Here is a 14,235-nt window from a genome sequence, read left to right on the forward strand (position 1 = left end):
ATTATTATTTGTCTGATTCAAATTAACCATAAAATTACAATTATCGCCAATCTAATGTGATTACTCAAACTAACCATAAAATTACAATTTCATTTTAGCTTCGCTTCCTCTTTGGCCTTTAGAAAGATATAACATTCATCAATTAGCTACATTTTTTTTATATTGACAATCAATTTTCTATATACTGCAAGTAATTTGCATCAACATGTCGAAATTCATATTCAGTAGTTCTTGTCTCTTATAAGATAAAATATCAAAGCTTCGATTTCAACAAACAAAAAAACAAAAGAATCTGCTGTTATTATCCAAGTGGAAGGATGAAAACAGAGAGCTCACACAATCGTTTAATACAAAAAGAAACTCCATCCAATGAAGCTATACTTGTGATCACATTCACACGTCATCATCTCTATTCTGATGCTCCAGGGGCAATTGTTCCAACTCTTCCCTGCGTCTGGCTATCTCCTGCAACAACAGTCAATGATTTAGAAGCCATTTGAGGAATATGATAATGGTAATGATGCAAAGTATAGAAACTAGATGATCGGGAACCAGAGCTAACTGCAGTTGATGAAGGGTATCGTCAAAAACAGGGGTTCCCTCCACCATTGATGATCTTGGTGGACAAGGAGGTCTTGGGATCGCTTATGGTAAATACAAATGTTATGGATATCCCTCCTAGATTGGTGAACAAGAACCTCAAGCAAACCAACGAAACTGTCTTAACTAAAACAAAACAAACAGACCTTTTGGTGTTGGTTTATATTCTCAAGGTAACTAACAAAAGAACACTCATTCAAACACAGAAAACACAAACCATTTGTCTCATCCTGTTCATAGTAAACGAAGAGTACGAAAAGAAGAATAAAAAAAAAACAGAACCAAGCTCTTCTTTATTTAAGTTCTTTCGCAGTCTCTCGATCTGACTCAGGCAAAATTGTTTCATCCGTTAAGGCGGAAGAATCACCTGCACTTGCATTCTGGTTTTGTTTTAGTGCTTGTTCCTGGTTCTGGTTCATCATGGTTTGCATGTCCTGCATTCTCTTGCGGACAACACTGGTCACCAATACTGAAAACAAGTAAAAGACCAGTCACTATTACACACTATACATACCTATGATCTATCCATAGAGAATATAGGAACTGGTAAACAAAACTCTGGTAATTAGAATGACAGAAAAGAGTATCATACTAGCTGCAGTGCCGATAGTCCAGACCCAGAGGATCTTCAAACCAGGACTCTTCTCTCTCCCCATTTCCCCTAGCATCATCACAAATTCATTCCAGACCTTTTAGCAGCACCAAACTAAAAACCCAATTATAACAAGGTTTTAGACTAAACAAGAAGAAGCACTCAATCTAGCTGGTGGTTTTCGAAACTAAACAAGGTTCACTTAGTAATCAACCATTGCGAAACAAGATCAATCTGCAGTAAGCTAAAGGTGATCTAAACGAGTTCTGCATAAACACCTTCCACCTAAAGCTGAATGATTAGGATATATATACACATAGTCGAAGCCAGATTACGAAAAATCTCGTATCACACTGTAATCCCAACACATAAGAGCCTCAAGAACTCTCAGATTTCAGAAACGAAACTGGTTACAACTAATCGCTGTTTCAAAACCCTTGATTAGAAGAAACCCTGAACCCTGAACACATAAGAACCTCAAGAACTCTCTGATTCCAATCTCGTCTGATTCCATCTCCAATGATTTCGACCGATTCAATCTCCTCGGATTGAGAGGTTCGCAACAGAGAGCGAGAGAGAGAGGAAGAGAAAGAACACATCGGGCCAAAAAAATTTTTTGTTCTCAATAAAACTCTTTACCCAATCACACGCTGACACGTCAACACCTTTTATATGAAAACGAATATACTATATAAGAGTTGCTCTTCTATCTTTTTTTTTCATTCTGATTTATTTTTTTTCCTATTTTTACATAAAACCCCTTTTAAAACCTCTCTTACAACCTCCTATATGGAGAAGGTCTTAGACTTTAATCCGTTCTCGTAAACAGATTATGTTTTAAAGGCATTTTTGTTGTTGTTGTTGTTGGGTTTGTTTAATGCCACGAAAAAAACTTACCGTTAGAAGAAGTATATGAGTATTAAATCAAAAAGTTGTGAGTTGAACCAAACGTGAAAGCTGTAAAGTTAGCAAAAAGCGACAACTACACCAAAGAAGGCTAATCCAAGAATATGTTCTTTGCCTATGGACTCAACAGTCAACACTAAATTTATAATCCGATTATCCGAATGTAATAATATAATATAACACACACAAAAAAAATATATCATCAACTAATATAATCTATCTCTAAAACAATATTTTTATTTATGGACTAGCAAATAAAATATCTTTCTTCGGACAAAAAATAATTATATAAAGAGAAAATACATAAAAATATCTAACTTTTCTGGTAGAAGAAAATTAAATAATAGAACCGACCGACCTATGCCGGTGCAAACGCCACGCAAAGTCAGATGAGAGAAAATATCAGAGCCGATTCATTCATTTATCAAAACCTTTGTCAGTTTCCCCCAAAAAGTAACCTTACTTGATAAAAAAAATTCTGAGGTTTTTTCAATTCAATCAGTGAATGAATCGTCCATGTGAAGCTTTCGTTTGATTGCTTTTACATTCCCTTTTCTTTTTTCTTTACTCCTCCTCTCTAGATTCGTTTCTTTTTTACATTACATATATATAAGTACTTGTATTTTTCTTGTTATCAACGCAACAAGATCATATTAAAAACTCAGTAAAATTATACTAAGAAGTTTGCAATATGAGACCTGAAGTACTAGTATTATTTATCTTGTGGTTTACTTCTTTGTGTATAATCTTTTGTGCGAATTTGCACAATAGCCAAAACAAAAAAAAATCAATAAAGAATATAGCCAACTAACTAAAAGAACGAAGAGAATAACCATTGCTTAGTGTAAAAAGACAAGACATGGGTAATGGTAAGAGCATGGGCATTGGTTGTCCTATGTTTTTGGTCTCCCAATTATAATTATATTATTTTGAAAGGTTTTTATTTTTAGTATGAGCATAGGTGTTTATTTGTATTTGGTCTCTCGAATAAAATAATAATATTTTTAAAGTTTAAATATTAATTATTTAAAGTTGAAAAACAAAAACATACAATTAAGACATTAAAAATAGAAAACATAAAACAGAAAATATCAAAAGAAAAACAAACATTTTATTCAAGTCATAGAAATTTGAAAATTAATCTTCATTATCTGGAAGATGTCTAAAGTTACTCCAAATATGCTCAATCAAATCATGTTTTAGTTGGTCATGGGCTTGTTTATCCCGAAGTCTTGTTTGACAAGTAATCGTAGTGCTGATATTTGAACCCACACCGGCAGCACCAACGGTATATGTTTGATCCACATGTTCTCCATGTTGAAATTCAGAAACAATGTTTCTGTAATTGTATGTATGTCGTTCATCTTCGACAATCATATTATGGAGTATTATGCATGATCTTATAACATTTGCCATTTTGTATTTATTCCATAAGCGAGACGGATTTTTAATAACGGCGAATCTAGCTTGCAAGACTCCAAAGGCATGCTCAACATCTTTCCGCACAGCTTCTTGTTTTTTAGAAAAGAGAGAATTTTTCATACCTTGTGGAAGTCGGATAGATTGAATAAAAGTGGCCCAATTTGGATAAATACCATTAGTAAGATAGTACGCCAAATTGTACTCCCTTCCGTTGACAACGTAGTTGACTTCGGGAGCTTTACCGGTTATTATGTCATCAAAAACATTAGATCGATCAAGAATATTAAGATCGTTCATAGTACCTGGAGCTCCAAAAAAGGCATGCCATATCCAGAGGTCATACGAAGCTACCGCTTCCAACACAATTGTAGGTTTTTCGGTTGATCGTGAATACATGCCTTTCCAAGCTGTGGGACAATTCTTCCACCCCCAATGCATACAGTCAATGCTACCAATCATCCCTGGAAATCCACGCTGTTCATTATGATAGAGTAGTCTTTCTAGGTCCTGCGGTGTAGGACGTCTTAGGTATTCATCTCCAAACATTTGGATGATGCCAGCGGTAAACTCGTGCAAACATTTTCGAGCTGTCGAAGCACCAATTCGTACATACTCGTCAACACTGTCAGACGAACTACCATATGCCAATTGACGAATTGCTGTAGTACATTTTTGTATGAGTGAAAGACCAGCCCGTCCGGTTGCATCCTGGGTTTGGCGGAAATATTCGATTTCGGTAGAGAGACGTTGCACAATTCGCATGAACAATGCCTTGTGCATGCGAAACCGTCGCCGGAATAAATATTCTGGAAATGTTGGAGTGTCACTAAAATAATCATTCCAAAGATTATTGTGGCCTTTTTCCCGGTTTCGCTCGATAAAAATCCTTTCGTTTGGCTGGTTTGGTTCCGGAATAATATGCGAAACATCATAAATGTTTTCTAAATAGGCATCAAAATTATCACTATCATCTCCTTGGTAGTGATAATGATCATCATCTCCTTGGTAGAGATAATGGTTTGAAGATGATCCTATTTCAATAGAAATGTTGCAGTATAAAATGATTTTTTTTATTTTTTTATTTATCTAACTAAATAACTCATACCCCTTTTAATTCTATTATCATATAGCTTTTTAACGAAAATAACAAATATTTTGAAATTTATCATAACAAGTTAGAATTTGTTTTCTCCACTCAACATAACTTGAATTTTTGAAATTGGATGTTGAAAACTTGAAATGATGAATAGTGTTTATAATAAAAACAAGTTATACTAAGATTCTAGGACTATTATATATATGATCTCCAAGAATCAAACTCAAATATATATGTAAAAGCAGTGTATAAAAATTTAAATGTGAACTAATGTATTTTAAATGAAATGTTAAACAAAAGAAATACAATAAATGAAATAGTATAGAAAAAATAAAATGGTATGGAATAGAAACTTGAACACACACAAAAAAACTAGAAAAGATTTAAACACAAAAAATACGATGTACACTCAAATAGACAACTTAAAAGATGAAATTTAACGCATAACAAAAAAATAGATAAGATTTAAATTAAGGGAGATTCTCAAAAATAGCACCACAAGAAGTTTTTTTCCAAATTTAACACAACATCTCTAAAATTCGATAAATAGTACTATATTTCAAAATTAATCTTTCAAAATTAAATTCCAAATTAAAAAAATACTAAACCCTACCCCTCCAAATTATACCCTAAATGTGAAATTGAGAACCCAAACCTAAAAACAAAAATTCTAAAAATTAATTTTAAATATTTTAATGTGTTAAATAGTGTTATTTTTAGAAATTTTTAGAATGTGTGTTATAGTTGTTCATAAAACTTGTTTTAGTGCTATTTTAGGGTATTTCTCTTAAATTAAACGCATAACAAAAAACGCTATACCCTAAGGGATACAATATAAGCAACCCAAACAAACATGTTAAACGCTAACCGTAAGAGATAAAATATAAACAACTCTAACGACCAAATTAAATGCACAAAAAAAAATTATACTCTAAAAAATACACCATATGCAAAATGCAACCCACATCAACCTATTTAAATGTTGATAATAAAAGGATATATTTTATAAATCGTTCATATATTTATAATTATAGTTGAGTTTATGTAATTTGAAACTAAAGAAATATATTTTTTAAAAATGGAATAGAATGTTATTATGCACTAAGAATATTTTCGTTATTTATTAATTTATGAATTTTTATTGTCTTAATATCGGTGTTTTAACTGAGTTTGTGAAATCAAAACAGTTTGTTCAATAAAAATTTATTGCAAAATACGAAAGAATAGAAAGAAAAAAAGAAATGAGAGATGACAAAGATATATGTACGTATAGAGAGATGACAAAGATATATGTACGTATAGAGAGAAGAGTGACATGTTCTGTTCTATTCGGTAATACAAAACAGATAGAGAGAGAAAAAGAGAGAGAGCTTTGGATTGTGTTTCCTCAGGTCGGCGTTGCTCCGGCGCGTCGTCACTCACGAACACCATATTCGGTTTTGTTCCATCTCTAGCTAGCCATAAAACCAACTTTGAGTATTAATCGGTGGTTTATTCGACATGGATCTGGGATCCAAAATTGAAGAAAATTCTGGTTAGTAGCTTCCTCCGTCAAGTCTCAACCGGAGATCTTCATCGCCTCTCCTTGCTTGCTTAGAATCTTCAGTTCCAGATCCACGATGGCCTAGCAAGCATCGTTGGTCGGCGTTGAAGAACGAGGTTGCAAACCAAATCACCATATCCTCTGCTCCCGACTCTTCTTCTTCACCGCCGGCGAAGTCTCTCCTTCCCACGGCCGTTGAGAAATCGCTGGTCTCTGTTCATTCTACTACTCCGGTGGCATCGATATCCAAAGTGGTGGATGGTGTCTCGCCGGAAGATACCACTGCTCTTCTCACGATGCCGTAAGTCAACCTCCTCCGAAGATTCCATCATTACCACTTAACGCCGAGCCTGAACCGGTGTCTTCAAGCAAGCTTTCATCTGAACCCGTGGAGGTTGTTGTTGATGCATCTAACAAACCCAATGCCCCTAAGGATTTGGTTTCTCCACCTTTGAAAAGAGCTTGGGCGAAGAAGCTAAAGTATACCTCTTCATCCACCTCGCAACAAGCTGCGAATGGAGTAACAATCTCTGGACCGAGGAAAAATCTTCCTGAATCATCACAGGAAGATAATCTAACGTTTCCTTGGGCTGCTAAAATGGATCCGGCAGCAAGAAATCTTTACAGAGCTACCTCACCGGAGTATATGGAAGACGGTACTCCAAAAGTAACAATTCCGAGTCATGTCTTGTTGCAAGGTATTGAGAATCAGAAGGAATATGTTTTAGGTCAGTTCTATAGATGTAGTCCTCCTCCTAATGGATTGATTCATGCAGTGTTAAATAGAATTTGGGGTAGAAAGTGTAAGATCTTTATGCGCAAGTTAGATGGTTCAAGATTTCTCTTCCATATCCCAGATGCTTCAACCAGAGCTTGGGTTTTCCAAAGAGGAATATGGCATGTTGATGATTGTCTTATGTTTGTTGCTCCTTTGTCTGATGCAGAAACATTTGATCTCCTAGAGATATCAACTATTCTTGTCTGGGTAACACTCAAAAATATACCACACAGGTTGTACTCAATTCCAGGAATTAGTCATATTGCATCAGGGTTAGGTGCCCCTATGGCTACGTATAAATCAAGACTTGACCCTTCCTTAATGGGTGAGGCCAAGATATTGGTGGAAGTGGAGCTGAGTAAAGCTTTCCCTCCTAGGATTGCTGCAGCTGACAAAAGGGGTAACATTTCTATGGTGAATGTTGAGTATGCTTGGATCCCAGCGGTTTGTGGAGATTGTGGACAATTAGGGCATAAGGCCTCCCGCTGTTTGCACCCCCATCTGCCGAATGAAAAAGTTACTCAGCTGGTTTGAAAAGATGTCACCGCTCCTACTATTGTAAGTATTTCTAGTCTCTCTGCTTTGGTATCACTAATCACTCTTCCATCTGAGCCTCCAGTTGCTCCCATTACCACAACCACCAAAATCCAACTCGGTACAGCTCTAGCAGTTGAGGCTAGCCCAATCCAAGTCATAGAGGAAAGCACCGAGGTGGCAGATTGTCATACAATTGTTGAAGCTGGAATTGTAACTGAGGCTGTTTACTCAGTTGAAACAGTTACTGAAATAGCAGGCTCACATGAACATGCTCTTAGTGAACGTGAGGTAAGACATGTCATGACTAACAACAGGTTTAACCATTTGGGGTCTTCGTTTTCAGATGGAGAGTCACTTGAGTCAGATGGAGATTCAATTGAGTCCGATGATTCCGACACTGAGTCGAGAATGTTGGATCAAATGACTCCGGCTGGACAACGAATTTTGCGTGAAAGACTAGTTCAACCTTCCATCAAAGCTAAGGAGATACAAGAATCTTCTAATGCTCGAGGAAGGGGTAACCGGGGACGTGGGAATTGTGGACGCGGGAATCGTGGACGCGGAAACCATGGGCGTGGTTAGGTGTCCTGTCATGAAGAGATAAGAAGCTAACCGAAGCGGAAGATTCGGTTACCAACTTTATTCTACTTGTAATATGAGCATCTGTCTGTATTAATTTCTTGTTTTTAAGAACTGTTTGTGTAGTCATTGCTTCTGTATCACGAACTTGTTATAAATAAAAGAGAGGTTTCTCGTACAAAAAAAAAAAAAAAAAAAGTATAGAGAGAAAATACATAAATAGACATATATGCATATACAGTTTGTCAATACTCAATAGTATGGGCGAGTGGCAAAAGTCAATTTGGCGGAGGTAAGAATTGTCATTATATATATATATTATAGGGTATATAATCTCAATTATACTTTTTCTGTTTCAAAATATAAAATATTTTGAGTAAAACATGTAGATTAAGAAATAATTACTTTAAAAAAGTTCAATCAATCATAAATAATACTGCATAATATAAAATATTAAATTAATTTAAAAGTTACATAAAAACTTAAAATATTTTATATTATTAAACAAAAAAACTTTTCTAAAACATTTTATATTATGAATCGAAAAAAATAATTTTTTTATTTTTATTTTTGCCAATTTTCCTAATATTTTTATGGAATTTAACTTAGTTCTAGATATTATTATTGAAAAAATACACAAACCACATCGAGATTCCCTCCTTAAATTACCGACTCAACAATAATAATAATAATAAATAAATCCGAAATCTAAAATTTAATAAACAAAAAAAGTAGATAAACGAATCATAATCTCACATCACTAGCTCCCGTTCCGACACTCTCTCTTTCAGACCACTGTTGTCTAATAAACTCAAACCCTCTGCAAATTGTCTTCTTCTCTTCAAACTCCATCGTCACTTCTCTCTCCTCTCCGCCGGAAACCACCGCCGGCATTCCCTCTTTCCCGTCATGGAACTTAAGAGCTTTCGCCGCTCTTCTTCCTTCATATTCCTCCTCTCAGGTTCTTCATCTCACCATCTCATTTCTTTACTTTATCAATATATACTAACACGACGTCGTTTTAACCTCTCAATGCGACTATATATATACAGTAACGTTTATTATCCCAACGGCGATAGCTTCAATCGGAGTAAACTACGGCCAAATCGGAGACAACCTCCCATCACCGTCCGAAGTAATCCCACTGATAAAATCAATCGGAGCAACGAAAGTAAAACTCTACGACGCGAATCCACAGATCCTCAAAGCTTTCGCCAACACCGGGATCGAGTTCATCGTCGGACTCGGAAACGAGTACCTCTCCAAGATGAAAGATCCGTCAAAAGCATTGACATGGATCAAACAAAACGTTACTCCATTTTTACCGGCGACTAACATCACCTGCATCACTATCGGAAACGAGATCTTAGCTCTCAACGACTCATCGCTCACCCTCAGCCTCCTCCCCGCGATGCAAGGGGTTCACTCTGCTCTTACCACCGCTGGACTCTCCGATCAAATCTCCGTAACCACCGCACACTCACTCTCCATCCTCAAAACCTCGTTCCCGCCTTCCGCCGGGGAGTTTCAACCGGATCTACTCGACTCACTCACCCCGATCCTCGAGTTCCACCGGAAAACAGAGTCTCCGTTCTTGATCAACGCGTACCCTTTCTTCGCTTACAAAGGCAGCCCTAAAGAGGTGCCTCTCGACTTCGTTCTGTTTCAGCCGAACCAGGGAGTCGTGGATCCGGCCACCGGGTTTCACTACGACAACATGCTCTTCGCTCAGATCGACGCCGTGTACTCTGCTTTAGCGGCGGCCGGGTACAAGTCTTTGAGAGTTGAGATATCGGAGACTGGGTGGCCGTCTAAAGGTGACGACGACGAGTTCGGAGCTACGCCGGAGAACGCGAAGAGGTACAACGGGAACTTGATCAAGATGATGATGAGCGGTAAAAAGACTAAAACGCCCCTGAGACCTAGCAACGATCTCAGTATTTACGTTTTTGCCCTTTTTAATGAGAACTTGAAACCTGGTCCGACGTCGGAGAGGAATTATGGATTGTTTAAACCTGATGGGACTCAGTCTTATTCTCTTGGGTTTACTTTAAACGATGTCGTGAGAGGGGCTAGTGGCGGGGGCGGTGGTGGGAATAGTAGTAGTAGCGGTGGAGGAGGAGGAGGAAAGGCGCCGGTGTCACCGGTTTCTCCGGTGGCGCCAGATAGTGCCTCAACTGGCTATTTGGCTATTTCGTATGCTCCGGTAACGGTAAGATTCTTCGAATTGTCTTTTCTTAAAGTTTTATTAAAGCATAAGATTCGATTTTACAACCTCTTAGGTTAAATATTCTATTTTAGGATTGTCTTCTTTTATATAAGATTTTTTTTTGAGAAATGGTTAGTATTAGTAGCAGCAATCCAAAAATTTGCTATATTTAAAGTCCAATGTGATACTATGACGACCAAAACATGTAACCTAACTAGTATTAGTGTCACTATCCTGTTTGAATCTCTTCTATTTTGGGTTATTAAACTAATGTTGCTAAAATTTACATTTGAGTGTGTGAAGTGATTAAATATGCTTTTATGCGAAAATTATTGCAGGGGAAAAGAAAAGGGGAAGGTGCAATATTTTCAATGGCGGTGGTGATGATGAGCATGTTACTGGCGAGACACTTACTTTGATTACACGAAACTGAGTTAACTTGTAGAAGCAAAAGCTATATCCAAGCCTTTTGCATTCTTCCAAATTCTAGACTACCACTTGAGCTATTTTCACGGCTATTTTTTTTGTTTCCATAAAATATTTATGTTTTTTTTTTTTTTTGGTAAGGGACAGGGGAATCAAACCCCTGTAAATTTATTCAAAATAAAAATGAAAAACTAAGCATGTATGAGTCTCGGAACCACGGTTCTTCGAGCATCATCGTTAACAATAGACTCTAAATTCAATGGACAGGACTCTAAAAATTGAAAGCCGATAGGTAGAGTAAAAGCATAGTTCACCAGACCATCCGCTAGATGGTTTGCCTCCCTATACACATGAGAAATACGGACTAACCAGTTCCTAGATAAGAAGCCATGGCACAAGCATACTAGGAAAGCCAAAGGATGTGTTTCAACAACTCCTGTCTGTAAAAACCTCACCACCAACTCTGAATCAACCTCCAACTCTAACTGGCTGATACTCTTTCCCCAAGCTATGTAAAGACCATAATAGACTCCCCATAACTCCGCTAACACCGCTGAACATATCCCGATATTCAAAACAAACCCCCCTTGCCAGCAACCATTTGAATCACGTAGCACACCTCCAGCTGTGGCAAACCCCGGGTTACCACGGGAAGCACCATATGTATTTAGACGCATCCATCCCTCCTGAGGTGGTTTCCAACCAATCAATGTCGTAGTTGTGTTCTGTCTCACTGTCGCCCCCTTCAAACCCTGGTGCGCCTTCCATACTTCAGTGGCAATATCTTTCACAAACTTCACCCTGTCGCGGTATTTCCCAACCGCTCCAAAAACATACCCACATCGCCATTTCCATTCCCACCAGACTCCAACAGCAAACATTATAGACCATGGACACCCTATCCCTGCAGTTGTGACACTCAAATTAGTGTGCAACCATGCCAAAACCGAGTCATTAAAAAAAGCCTGCCTCCGCTGTATCGGAACAATACGGTTCTAGATGCCAACAATAGAAGGGCAATCCCGAAGCGCATGGAGGATTGTTTCATCCCCACCTTAACATAGCTGACACACCCGCCAATCACCCAGATGACGACGTTGTCTTTCCACATTTTTCATGATAACCTGATGTGCCATCAACCATAGGAAGACTCGAATTCGTTCCGGTGCAGCCACCCACCATACGCAATCAAAGAAACCTGCCATATTCTTCTGGACCACTCCTGTTTTCGTTAACTGAGCATAAGCGGATGTAACTGTAAATTGTCCATCCTCTGTTCCACCCCACGCAAGCCCATCTGCAGTCCCTGTAACAGTATCAACCATAACAGCTGCAAGTTTCAACTTAATGGACGGGGGCACATATGGCATATGTTGTCCAACCGCCATCCACCTCCATCACACCAAAGATCCTTGACCCTTATATTCTCAAACCCATCAGGGAGAGCCCTCACTGTACTGTCTATTAATGGCTTCTTAGTAAACCAAGAATCAATCCAAAAATTTATTGCACGCCCATCCCCGAGGCTCCAGCGTTTTCCTAACATGATCACATCTTTCAAACCAATCTTAATACTCCGCCAAGTTGAGGAGCTCGGTCTCTTAGCAACTAACCACTGTAAATTATGAACAACCCCCACTCTGTATTTCCCGCGCACTATGTTCGCCCACAGACTCATACCCCCATTTAACAGTTGCCAACCCAACTTCGCTAACAGAGCCTTATTCATATCATGAGATACTCTAATCCCAAGACCTCCTTCTAGCCTTGGTCTACAAACTCTTTCCCATGAGATTAAGTGGAGTTTCCTCTTCTCATGAGTAGATCCCCAGAGAAACAACCTCGATACCTTGTCCAAACCATCCAAAACTGATTTGGGGAGGGCTATGGTGCTAATCGTGTGTATTGGGATAGATGCTAGCACAGATTTTGTAAGAGAAATTCTTCCCGCAAAACTCAGGAAACATCCTCGCCAACCTGCTAAACGATAGGAGACCTTTTCGAGCACATCACCGAACGTATCCTTGTTAATTCTTTTCTGTAGGACATGCATCCCAAGATACTTCCCCAGATCGATTGTTGCCTTTATCCCACTCTCCTCACTTATCAGTTTCCGCAAATCCCTTGAGACATTCTTTGAAAAGAAAATATTTGATTTCTCCAGACTGACTTTCTGACCAGTCGCTGTACAGAACTTCTCCAGAACTCTCCTAATAACTCGAATCTGCTTAAATGAAGCTTCCGCAAATAAAATCAAGTCGTTAGCAAAGCATACATGGGAGATTTGAGGCCCTCCTCTAGATAGACAGATAGGTTTCCATTCTTTTGCAACCGTCACCATATCTATCATATGACATAACCTTTCCATACATAGCACAAAGAGGTAAGGTGACAACGGATCACCTTGTCTTAGTCCCCTTGCTGGTTGGAACGAGGTAGTTTTTTCACCATTCCAAAGCACTGACATAGAGGGACCTTTAACACATTGTAAGATCATCTCGATCCATCTCTCCTCAAACCCAGCAACCCTTAGAGTATCCTCTAAAAAATCCCACCTGATCCGATCATATGCTTTTTCCAAATCTAACTTTAGGAGCATCCAACCTTTTGTACCCTTCTTCCGATGCATGGAATGCACTGCCTCATGAACTACAATGATATTATCTGTACTCAGGCGTCCTGGGATAAAACTTGACTGTGCGGGTCCAATAAGTTTCCCAATAACACGTTTCAACCGAAGCACCAACATTTTAGTGAGAATTTTGAATAAAACGTTGCACAAACTGATAGGACGAAACTGAGACATCCTCTCCGGGTTAGTCACCTTTGCTATGAGTACAACGAGTACATCATTAGTCTTCGGTGGCAAAACCTCTGTATTAAAAAACTCCAAGGCAAATCTGACTACTGACTCACCAACTACTTCCCAACAGTCTTGATAGAACACCAGTTGGTAGCCATCAGGACCAGGAGGTTTGAATCTCCCCATGCTTTGTACAGACTCTAACACCTTAGTGGCAAGAAAAGGCTTATTTAGCTCTAACTGTTCCCCCTGTGTCAACGAGACAAAAGCCTCCGGAGAAAGTTTGTTGACCACTACTGGAACATCATCCATCGAATACAACCGCCTATAGTACTCCACAACAAGGAGTTCTAACTCCTCCACACTAGTAATCCAGACATCCTCTTCATTTTTCAACATCTCAATCCTATTATGTCGTCTTCTTATGACCGTTGATGTACTGAGTATTTCTATCCCCAAGTGTAATCCATTTCTCCCTGGATTTCTGAAACCAGAGCACCTCTTCTTGCTTTAGCACAACATCAAGCGAATGTAGTAGCTCGTCTTCCTTTCGCAACATATCATCAGATTGATGAAACTCTAACGCATCTTGAACTACTTGGATTTCTCGTAACAAAGTTTCCTTCTTCCTCTCGATATCTCCAAACACATCTCTGTTCCATTTTTTTAGAGTAGCCTGCAAAGCAGACAAAGCAGCCGGAGTATGCAACTGTCCATCCCACGAAGCAACCAGTAAGTCTTTAA

At 38.4% G+C, this 14,235-nt stretch overlaps 2 protein-coding genes, 1 non-coding gene and 1 pseudogene across 8 annotated transcripts; 2 read left to right on the forward strand and 2 right to left on the reverse strand.

Annotated features, from left to right (window-relative positions):
* Window positions 1–194: 194 nt before the first annotated feature.
* LOC104777292 (uncharacterized) lies at window positions 195–1,770 on the reverse strand. Of its 6 annotated transcripts, none has more exons than XM_087505028.1 (5): window positions 1,669–1,770; window positions 1,193–1,261; window positions 968–1,069; window positions 563–721; window positions 195–465 (listed from the first exon to the last, which is right to left on the reverse strand). In XM_087505028.1, exons 2-5 carry the CDS (start codon window positions 1,254–1,256, stop codon window positions 410–412), a joined length of 381 nt encoding a protein of 126 aa, XP_087361154.1. In that variant the 5' UTR covers window positions 1,257–1,261; window positions 1,669–1,770; the 3' UTR covers window positions 195–409. The 6 variants fall into 6 exon arrangements, 3 of the variants coding, with proteins under 3 accessions (XP_087361154.1, XP_087361150.1, XP_087361144.1); XM_087505024.1 differs by lacking the exon at window positions 1,669–1,770 and adding an exon at window positions 1,471–1,610; XR_015592906.1 differs by lacking the exon at window positions 1,669–1,770 and having other exon boundaries at window positions 563–726; window positions 1,193–1,333.
* A 1,728-nt stretch (window positions 1,771–3,498) lies between these two features.
* LOC147946960 (uncharacterized) lies at window positions 3,499–6,488 on the reverse strand (annotated as a pseudogene).
* Window positions 5,867–8,182, forward strand: LOC104777293 (uncharacterized). Its single transcript, XR_015592918.1, has one exon. It is a non-coding gene; the product is annotated as an uncharacterized LOC104777293 (transcript).
* A 561-nt stretch (window positions 8,183–8,743) lies between these two features.
* LOC104777294 (glucan endo-1,3-beta-glucosidase 11) lies at window positions 8,744–10,879 on the forward strand. Its single transcript, XM_010501511.3, has 3 exons — window positions 8,744–9,014; window positions 9,106–10,265; window positions 10,601–10,879. The coding sequence occupies exons 1-3, from the start codon at window positions 8,963–8,965 to the stop codon at window positions 10,679–10,681; spliced, it is 1,293 nt and encodes a 430-aa protein (XP_010499813.2). The 5' UTR covers window positions 8,744–8,962; the 3' UTR covers window positions 10,682–10,879.
* The last annotated feature ends 3,356 nt before the right edge of the window (window positions 10,880–14,235 follow it).

Source organism: Camelina sativa, chromosome 3 (assembly GCF_030686135.1).
Source record: "Camelina sativa cultivar CO46 ecotype springtype chromosome 3, ASM3068613v1".
In the NCBI taxonomy this organism is placed as follows: domain Eukaryota; kingdom Viridiplantae; phylum Streptophyta; class Magnoliopsida; order Brassicales; family Brassicaceae; genus Camelina; species Camelina sativa.

What these genes read in the sequence shown, in the direction of transcription:
- LOC104777292 (XM_087505018.1), bottom strand. Translation starts at nt 1,271, where the DNA reads ATGATGCTAGGGGAAATGGGGAGAGAGAAGAGTCCTGGTTTGAAGATC. An exon ending in AAACCAGAATGCAAGTGCAG is followed by an intron (nt 722 to 967) that starts GTGATTCTTCCG and finishes GTTTTAGTTAAG; the next exon opens with ACAGTTTCGTTGGTTTGCTT. An exon ending in GATACCCTTCATCAACTGCA is followed by an intron (nt 466 to 562) that starts GTTAGCTCTGGT and finishes CTGTTGTTGCAG; the next exon opens with GAGATAGCCAGACGCAGGGA.
- LOC104777294 (XM_010501511.3), top strand. Translation starts at nt 8,963, where the DNA reads ATGGAACTTAAGAGCTTTCGCCGCTCTTCTTCCTTCATATTCCTCCTC. An exon ending in CTTCATATTCCTCCTCTCAG is followed by an intron (nt 9,015 to 9,105) that starts GTTCTTCATCTC and finishes ATATATATACAG; the next exon opens with TAACGTTTATTATCCCAACG. An exon ending in TTTCGTATGCTCCGGTAACG is followed by an intron (nt 10,266 to 10,600) that starts GTAAGATTCTTC and finishes AAATTATTGCAG; the next exon opens with GGGAAAAGAAAAGGGGAAGG.